At 38.0% G+C, this 10,227-nt stretch overlaps 1 protein-coding gene across 2 annotated transcripts; it reads left to right on the forward strand.

The window, feature by feature from the left end:
* The first annotated feature begins 3,691 nt into the window (after positions 1-3,691).
* Positions 3,692-9,830, forward strand: PRSS58 (serine protease 58). Of its 2 annotated transcripts, none has more exons than XM_009204010.2 (6): positions 3,692-3,801; positions 4,051-4,123; positions 6,090-6,228; positions 6,457-6,713; positions 9,132-9,271; positions 9,373-9,830. In XM_009204010.2, exons 2-6 carry the CDS (start codon positions 4,084-4,086, stop codon positions 9,520-9,522), a joined length of 726 nt encoding a protein of 241 aa, XP_009202274.2. In that variant the 5' UTR covers positions 3,692-3,801; positions 4,051-4,083; the 3' UTR covers positions 9,523-9,830. The 2 variants fall into 2 exon arrangements, with proteins under 2 accessions (XP_009202274.2, XP_009202273.2); XM_009204009.4 differs by having other exon boundaries at positions 3,712-3,925.
* The last annotated feature ends 397 nt before the right edge of the window (positions 9,831-10,227 follow it).

Genomic DNA, 10,227 nt, shown 5'->3' on the forward strand with positions numbered 1-10,227 from the left:
AGTCCAGGATCAGATAGATTCACAGCTGAATTCTATCAGACATTCAAAGAAGAATTGGTACCAATCCTACTGACATTATTCCAAAAGATATTGATGCTATTCCAAAAAGGGAATCCTCTCTAAATCATTCTATGAAGGCAGTATCACCCTAATATCAAAACCAGGAAAGGACATAACAAAAAAGAAAACTACAGGCCAATATCCATGATGAATATGGATGCAAAAATCCTCAACAAAATACTAGCTAACAGAATCCAACAGCATATTAAAAAGATAATCCACCATGATCAAGTGGGTTTCATACTAAGGATGCAGGGATCATTTAACATCTGCAAGGCAACCAATGTGATATGTCATATAAAAAGAATTAAAACAAAAATCACATGATTATCTCAGTAGATGCAGAAAAAGCATTTGACAAAATCCAACATCTCTTTATGATTAACACCCTTAGCAAAATTGGCAAAATGTGGTATAGAAGGGACGTACCCTAAGGTAATAAAAGCTGTCTATAACAAACCCACAGCCATTATACTGAATTGGGAAAAGTTGAAAGCATTCCTCCTAAGAAATGGAGTAAGACAAGGGTGCCCACTTTCATCACTTCTATTCAACATAGTACTGAAAGTCCTAGCCAGAGCAATCAGACAAGAGAAAGAAATAAATGGCATCCAAATTAGTAATGAGAAAGTCAAACTCTCATTGTTTGCTGATGACATGATCGCATACCTAGAAAACCCTAAAGACTCATCCAAAAAGCTCCTAGAACTGGTATATGAATTCAGCAAAGTTTCAGGACACAAAACTAATGTACACAAATAAGTAGCACTGCTATGCACCAACAGCAACTAAGCTGAGAATCAAATCAAGAGCTCAATCCCTTTTACAATAGCTGCCAAAAAAATAAATTAATTAATTAACTAAAAAAAGAAAAAAAAGAATATAGTTAACCAAGGAGGTGAAATACCTCGACAGAGAAAACTACAAAACACTGCTGAAAGAAATCATAGAAGACACAAACAAATGAAAACACATTCCATGCCCATGGATGAGTAGAATAAATATTGTGAAAATGATCATACTGCTAAAAGCAATCTACAAATTCAATTCAATTCCCACCAAAATACCACCATCATTCTTCACAGAACTAGAAAAAGTAATTCTAAAATTCATGTGGAACCAAAAAAGAGCCCACATAGCCAAAGCAAGACTAAGCAGAAAGAACAAAACTGGAGGTATCACATTACCGGACTTCAAACTATAGTATAAGATCATAGCCACCAAAACAGAATGGTCCTGGTATAAAAATAGGCATATAGCCCAATGGAACAGAATAGAGAACCCAGAAATAAAGCCAAATACTTATAATCAACTGATTTTCGACAAAGTAAACAAAAATATAAAGTGGGGAAAGGACAGCCAATTCAACAAATGGCACTGGGATAATTGGTAAGCCACATGTAGAAGAATGAAACTAGTCTCATCTCTCACTCTACACAAAAATCAACTCAAGATAGACCAAAGGCTTAAATCTGAGACCTGAAACCGTACAATTTCTAGAAGATAATATAGGAAAAACCCTTCTAGACAATGGTTTACACAAAGACTTTATGATCAAGAACCCAAAAGCAAATGCAACAAAAACAAAGATAAATAGATGGTACTTAATTAAACTAAAAAAACTTCTGCACAGCAAAAGAAATAATCTGCAGAGTAAACAGACAACCCTGAGAAAATCTTTGCAATCTATATATCTGACAAAGGACTAATATTCAGAATCGACAAAGTACTCAAACAAATCAGCAAGAAAAAAACAATCCCATCAAAAAGTGGGCTAAGGACATGAATAGATAATTCTTAAAAAAAATACATACAAATGACCAAAAAACATATGAAAAAAATGCTCAGCGTCACTAGTGATCAGGGAAATGCAAATCAAAACCACAGTGTGATGCCACCTTTCTCCTGCAAGAATGGCAATAATCAAAAAATCAAAAAATAATAGATGCTGGAATGGAGGTGGTGGAAAGGGAACACTTTTACACTGTTGCTGGGATTGTAAACTAGTACAACCACTATGGAAAACAGTGTGGAGATTCCTTAAAGAACTGAAAGTAGATCTACCATATGATCCAGCAATCCCACTGCTCTGCTCAGTATCTATCCAGAGGAAAAGAAGTCATTATAGGAAAAAGGCTCTTGCATACACATATGTCTTCATAGCTTTGCCTTCCCCAGAATGTCATATAATTGGAATTGTATGGTATATAATCTTTTCAGACTAGCTCTTTTCACTTAGCAACATGCATATAAGTTTACTCCTTGTCTTTTCATGACTTGAGAGTTAAGTTTTTTAAATCATAAAATCTCTGAATAACATTTCATTATACGGATGAATCACACTTTGCTTATCTATTTGTCTATTGAAGGACATGTTGGTTGCTTCCAAGATTTGGCAACTTTGAACAAAGACGTTATAAATATTTATGTGTAGGATTTTTTGTGAAGACAAGTTTTCAAATCTTTTGGTGTATCAAGAAGTGTAATAGCTGATTCATATAGTAAGGTTATGTTGAGCTTCATAAGAAACTTCCAAACTATTTTCTAAAGTGACTGTACCATTTGGCACTCTCATCAGCAATAAATTCTCACCAGCATCAGTTCCTGATACTTCATATCCTCACTAGCATCTGTTTTTTTTCACTCTTTGGATTTAAGCCCTTCCACAGGGTATGTAGTGGTATCCTATTGTTGTTGTAATTCCCTAATGACATACTAAGTTAAGAAGTTTTTCATATGCCATTTACCATCTGTTTATATTCTCTGGTGTTATCTTCCCCATCACTGCAAAATATATCTGTTTGAAGCCCTAAACCTTAATGCAACTCTATTGAAGATAGGGCCTAAAAGGAACTAATTAAGGCTAAATTAGGTTAGAAGGGTGGGACCCTGATCCAATAGGATTTGTGTCCTTATAAAAAGAGTCACCAGAGAGCTTTCTTTCCCTCTTTCTCTCTGTGTGCACAGAGGAAAGGCCATCTGAGGACACGGTAAGAAGGTGATCATCCACAAGCCAGGGAGAGAGGCCTCACTAGAACTGAATTTGACAGCACCTTGATCATGGACTTCTGACTTCCAGAACTATAAGAAAGTAAGTTATCTGTCGTGTAAGACACCTAGACAGTGGTATTTTTTTTGGTAGTCCAAGCAGACTAAAACATTTGGTAAGGATCTTTGGCCCACTTTTAGGTTGTGTTGTTTTCTTAATGTTGAATTTTAATATTTGCTTATACATGAATTATTTAACAGATATGTGTTTTGCAAATATTTGTATCTAGTCTGTGGCATATCTCAATTTTTAGCCCTGAATACTTTGTTTCATAACCGTCAGCTTAAGTATCTTTCCCACTAGTCTGTAAGCCCTTGGAAGGTAAGGAAGAAGTCCTTAAATTGAGGCAACCCCAACAGCAAGCACAGATCCTAGCACAAGTTAGATACATAAGATAATTTGTAGGTTGGTTCACAGAATAAATGGATAAAGAGTGACATGAAGGAAAAGGTTAATGTATTTCGAAGAGGAGTTTAATGTCAGGCAGAGGAAGCAATGTCAGCTCCACAGGGCTACGTTATGTCCACTGGAGAAAAATGCCATCTCATAGTAGGGGATAGCATCACACAGGCAGGAGGGGCAGCAGCCCACACATAGTTTAAAGGGGCACCTGCCTGCCAAGGCTGGCAAAAAGGAGACCAGACAGGAGGTGGCTATAGAGACATCATGAACTTCAACTTATCTTAGCTTTGGTACTTTCTTCCCTGAAGACGGAGTGCAGAACTCTGAATTCCAGAATCATTTCAACCGTACTGGGGACCAATCACTTGATTCTATTCTTATCTCTCTGACAGACGACACTACGCCCTCCTCTGAGTAATGGGCACCATTTCTAAAACTGAATCTTGCTACTAAAATAATTCAGATGATATATTTTTCCAATTCTAGAATCTTGCTTTATTTTATTTAGTCCTTTTCTCTCTCTCTTCCTTGTTTTTCAGAGACTGCAGCTAAACTGGGCTTTCAACATCAACATGAAGTTTATCCTCCTTTGGGCTCTCTTGAATCTGACTGGTGAGTGTGTGCATATTTGTCTCTTTACTCACCAAAGAGAAATCCTGGGAAAAGCATGAAAGATGAGTAACAGCGAGAGGTGTCATTCCAGAACTCAAGTGTAGAATGGTTCTCTGTCCCTCCCCACTGCCCCGTTCCCATCAAGTATCCTCCTGTGATAGTGCCTGCCTGCCTGCCACAGGAGGATTGCTTATGTGCTTTTGGGGGAGGTGTGGACATTGTCACTCAAATACCAGACCCACTCCTAAGAGCTGACTCTGGACCTGCCTGCAACAGAATTGATGTTCTGCACTACAGAGGGCACAGCAGAACATTGAAGAGTCAGATATCTCCTGGCACAGTTCCTGTTACTCAGGCATAAACCCAGGTTTATGCATGAACCTTCTCTTTCTCTCATACCCCACATTTGATCTCTTAGAAAAACGTTATTGGCTTTATCTTCTAAATGTATCCTAAATCCAATCACATCTCACCGTCTCCACTGCTCACAATGATCCAAACCACCACCTCTTGCCTGGATTAGCAAATTATTCTCCTAACAGATCGCTCTACCTCTATACTTCTGCACTCTACAGGTTCTCCATGAAGAGACTGTCATCACTTCTTTGCACAAATCCTTGAGTGGTTCCATTTGTACTCAGGAAACAAGGCCGAGTTCTTACAATGGTCTACAAAACCCTCCATTCACCTTTGAGCCCCTTTCCTGCTCTGCTCCTCTTCATTCACTCTGGGTCAGCAGCCATGGCCTCTGTGACATAACTGACACAAGCCTCAGGACCCATGTTGCAGCTGTTTCCTCTGCCTGGAGTCCCTTCACCCAGATATTTGACTATGCAACTTCCCCCATCTTCATGTTATTGTTCAACATTGCCCATGAAGTTCTACTCTGATGACTGGTTTAATATTACCTGAGGCTGGATGTGGTGGCTCACGCCTATAATCCCAGCACTTTGGGAAGCTGAGGTGGGAGGATCACTTGAGCCCAAGAGTTTGAGACTAGCCTGGGCAACATAACAAGACTCCATCTCAATAAAAAAAAAATTCAAAAATTTAAAAATTAGCCAGATGTAGTGGCACATACCTGTAGTCCAAGCTACTCAGGAGGATTGCTTGAGCCCAGGAGGTTGAGGCTGCAGTGAGCCTGATCTTGCCACTGCATTCCAATCCGGGCAACAGAGTGAGATCCTGTCTCAAACAAACAACAAACAAATACCACCTGATACTCCTCCTTCTCCCCCAACACACAATTGGTAATACCTTTCTCTCTTTCCCTGTCCTACTTTTATTTCCATAGCACTAATCAACATTTAACATCATATATAGTTTACTTGTGTGTTTTTCCAGAGCACTAATCACCATTTAATATCCTACATAGTTTATGTGTGTGTTGTGTTTATTATTACTGAATATATTCATTAATCGTAGTAAATGAGAGCAGGAATATCTACTTTGTTCACTATTTAGCCCAAGCTCCTAAAACAGAGCTTGACATATAGTAGGTGCTCAATGTATATTTGTTAAAACAATAAATTATTTTTCCCCTCCTCAGACTCTTAGCATTTGGTCTGTTCTTGTCGTGATACTTACATAATTCTGTCTTGAGTTGTTGTTGGGAAAAAGAGATAAGACTTATTAAAGCATTCTAAAATTGCTAGTAAAAAAAAAATGCATTGACTTAGCATACAACCCACTAAATTGTGGAAGATATTTAAGAAAGTTTAACGTTTAATTTGAAAGACTTTATTGACAACGAAAAAGCCAAACACTTTTTGTTTTTCAAAAGAGATATGTTTCTACCATTTATCATTTTCTTCATGTTTTAGAACAAAGTAAGTCATTTTACAGATTTAGTTTACAGATAAAGTTGCTAGAGAAAAGGGTAGGGGAACTTGGAGCCTATTAAATAACTTTCCTGAAGTTCTTCTAGTGAAATCTTGGAATTTCTTTTCTATGCTTCTCTTTCCAGTTGCTTTGGCCTTTAATCCAGATTACATAGTCAGTTCCACTCCTCCCTACTTGGTCTACTTGAAATCTGACTACTTGCCCTGCGCTGGAGTCCTGATCCACCCACTTTGGGTGATCACAGCTGCACACTGCAATTTACCGTGAGTGATAAGCCTTCAAAGGTATTCCATTCTTTTGGTTCTCAGGTTGGGCACAGACTCTCACTCTCTGAGACCATCTCCCAATTAAATGGGATTAGAAAGGCCTTTGGGAGACATAGGAGGGTACAGAAAAAGGTCTGTGGGGAGGAATAATATAATAATATAGGCTCACAAAGATGGAGAAGCCATCTCTGTTAAGTCCACTCATAAACGTCTATATTGTTCCAGAAAGCTTCGGGTGATACTGGGGGTTACAATCCCAGCAGACTCCAATGAAAACCATCTGCAAGTGATTGGCTATGAGAAGATGATTCATCACCCACGCTTCTCAATCACATCTATCGATCATGACCTCATGCTCATCAAGCTGAAAACAGAGGCTGAACTCAACGACTATGTGAAACTAGCCAACCTGCCCTACCAAACTATCTCTGAGAATACCATGTGCTCTGTCTCCACCTGGAGCTACAACGTGTGTGATATCTGTGAGTTCAAGACAACGTTCTCTCAGAATTAGACATGCTTCTACACCTTTGCAACTCTTGGCTTCTTCAATTCTGCCTAGTGAAGCTTTCTTCTAACCACTTTATTCATCCTCTTTCTCCCCTTTCCTTTTCTCTGTACCTCACTGAAGGAGTGCTTCAAGGTTTTTGGGTTTTTTACTCACTCACTGTATCTTTCTATCATTTTCTCTTTCATATATGGTAGAAGCGGTTTTAGTGGAAAGAAAACATTTGTATTCTAATCCTAATTTTCTATGTGACAGCAGATCATTTTACCTTGGAGCCTCAATTTCCTTAACTCTAAAATAAAGCAGACTATGACGTTGTGTATTTTCAAACCATTTCAGGCAATAAAGCAACTTGAAATAAATATCAGTGTATTAAATGTAAAATCAATGCATCATATTTTACTAAATGAGATAGAACTTCCTTATGAAAGATTGTAATAAAGATACACAGTTAAAACTTTAAGAAGAACTTCTGAAATCAACATTTTTAACTGGTAACATTCTAAGCATTCACTCATTTCTTCAGAAAACTGACAAAGAGTTCCCATTATTTTTATCAATGAAAATATTCTATACATAAATTGAAACTCCTGAACTAGATATTCTATCTAAGCTTTCTTCTATGCCTCATATTTCATATTCCATAAAAAACTCCCACAACTCAACGCAGCTTTCTGTTTTCTAAGTTGCATCCCCATCTGCCCATTACCCCATCTCCAAATTTTTATGCAAACCCTAATTAACTGCCTATAGTTGTTAATTATGAGAGTTGAGAGTAGTGGTGAAGGGGAGTTGATTAACTTTTAGCAAAATAGAACAATGATATAATCCCTCAGGAAGAATTATTAATGCAACTTTACTCATAAGTTTGAGTATGTATAATACACATCATACACTAGATACTATAGTGTGAAAAGGAGTTTTATTTGAAACAAGCCTGTCAGGTTACATTCATCTATCCATCACCACTTTCTTTTTATAGAAGCCAATGGGCAGATATATACTTATTCTATCATTGTTGCCATGATTCAAGCCTTTTAAATCTACTGCTTAGTAAATACCTTCAGATTTGGAGCATATTTTCTTGCATATATTAAGAAGTAGAAATTATTTGTCCTCTGACAGTCAATCTGATTTTTGGAAAGAGCCAAATGTCCTTTCGGTGACCAGTATGTTTGATTCATCTGGGTTATGGCACATGGGTCAAAACGAGATATAACTTCAAAAAAAATGCATCTTATTTTTATCTGGCTCATGAAGTAGTTAAGTAAGAATTTCCTACGGAAGTATTCCCAAAAGAAATGTTTAGCCGTGAAATTATTGCTTGGAAAATAAAGTGAAGGACCTCAAACATTTTCTTTTCAAGACCTAACACATTATTTTCAAATAAAAACATTAAACATACTCCTCCATTATTAAAAAAAAAATCTTACAATTCAGCACTTCTTCCCAAAGAAACGTCTGTGGAAAGAACATGTGCCACATGTGTTCATACTACTTTGTTGCTTTTCTCATTTTGTTTCAGATTGGACAAATTTTGTTATAAGTGTGCACAGTTCACACTTTGTGGACCATTGACATAAAGAAAAGAACTTTAATTAGGAACCAGGAAACCCAGTTTTAAATCCCAGCTTTACCACATACTAGCTTTATATGTTTAAGAAAACTGTTTTTTCAGTGACTTTTTTGTGCAGATACTTGGTTTTGTTTTGACCTGACAAATGAGAAAGTAGGCCAGATATCTGTAAATTCCTCCAGATTCTAAAAATTACATGTCAAAGGAAACTCTTTGAATGCTTAAATTTCAAGAAAAGTTTTTTTTTTTTTGAGATGGAGTCTCTTGTCACCCAGGCTGGAGTGCAATGGCAGGGTCTCAGCTCACAGCAACCTCCACCTCCCAAATTCCAGTGATTCTCCTGCCTCCCAAGTAGCTGGGATTACAGGCCCTCAGCACCACACTCAGCTAATTTTTCTACTTTTAGTAGAGAGAGGGTTTTACCATGTTGGCCAAGCTGGTCTCGAACTCCTGACCTCAGGTGATCCGCCTGTCTGGGCCTCCCAAAGTGCTGGGATTACAGGCGTGAGCCACTGTGCCCAGCCAAATTTCCAAAAAAGTTTAAAACAAAGTGTTTCATTTCATTGCAGGAGTGTCTCATATTTACATATAACTTCCAAGAATTTGATCGCTTTTATAAGGTCAGACATCTGCATCATAAGAAATTGTTAATCTGATCATCTTCTGCACCTTCGTTGTCCTAAGTGCCACAGTTCTGATTTCTCTGAATGTTTGATCTCTTTTAATTTCTGATGGCAGGAGAAGAAAAGTTTTTTTGAAGAAGGTTTAATACCTAAGAGAACTCTTAAGGAAGTTTGACTTCTGTCTTTTCTTTAGACAAGGAACCTGATTCACTGCAAACTGTGAACATCTCTGTAATCTCCAAGCCTCAGTGCCGCGATGCCTATCAAACCTACAACATCAGGGAAAATATGCTGTGTGTGGGCATCGTGCCAGGAAGGAGGCAGCCCTGCAAGGTAAAATACTCTCCATGCTTTAATTTTCCCATTTTCTTCCTTCTGTCTTGCCAGAAAGATAACCTGCTTTTTTGTTGCTGTTATTATTGTTTTCCTGGCAGGAAGTTTCTGCTGCCCCGGCAATCTGCAATGGGATGCTTCAAGGAATCCTGTCTTTTGCGGATGGATGTGTTTTGAGAGCCGATGTTGGCATCTATGCCAAAATTTTTTACTATGTACCCTGGATTGAAAATGTAATCCAAAATAACTGAGCTCCTGCGGCAGTTGTGGACCATGTGACACGGCTTGTCCCCATCGTTCAGCTTTAGAACTGAATATAAATTAATTCCTTACATTGCCCCATGCATACCTGTCTCACTTCTGCTAAACAGAATGGGTGCTTGAGCAGTTTTACTTGTACATATCTTCACTGTGATTATTCCTAACAACCCTTCTTGCCTTCTAGATAAGAATGGAAAACCCCAAATTCCTTAGATAACTGAAGTTTATGAAGTGGGAATTATGTTCTCTGTGACGAATTGGTAACTGACATAAAATAAAGACCACTCCACAGCCATTAGACAATGTGTGATTTTGGCACATTACTATGCTGATTGAAAAAAGAAAGTCTAATAAAGAGTCATCTAATTAGAAGTGTAGGGGAGGGCAAAGGTGAGAGGGAGGTATTACACTACACTTCTCCTTGCCCATACAGCTCTCAATGCCATAGATGGATTCTGGTCATTCATTTTGCAGGATTCTGGGTGTTTGCTGGAGACATGAGGAGTTACTATAAAAGTTAACTGAGGTTTATGGCACAGCAGATAAATGGGAAATCAATGACAGATTTTCCTAGTACATACTTGCCTTTTATATAAAGCTAGTTGCCCAGGAACTCCACTTTCTCACTCTATAGTATTTTTTCCTCCCTTCCTTCCTTCTCTTTCAACTTCACCCTGTAGTCTGTTACCTCCTGA

Source organism: Papio anubis, chromosome 4 (assembly GCF_008728515.1).
Source record: "Papio anubis isolate 15944 chromosome 4, Panubis1.0, whole genome shotgun sequence".
Classification (NCBI taxonomy): domain Eukaryota; kingdom Metazoa; phylum Chordata; class Mammalia; order Primates; family Cercopithecidae; genus Papio; species Papio anubis.

Bases quoted from the DNA above. Each gene is read 5' to 3' on its own strand.
- PRSS58 (XM_009204010.2), top strand. From the start codon at position 4,084: ATGAAGTTTATCCTCCTTTGGGCTCTCTTGAATCTGACTG. The intron at 4,124-6,089 runs GTGAGTGTGTGC...TTCTCTTTCCAG, and splicing joins GGCTCTCTTGAATCTGACTG to TTGCTTTGGCCTTTAATCCA. The intron at 6,229-6,456 runs GTGAGTGATAAG...ATATTGTTCCAG, and splicing joins GCTGCACACTGCAATTTACC to AAAGCTTCGGGTGATACTGG.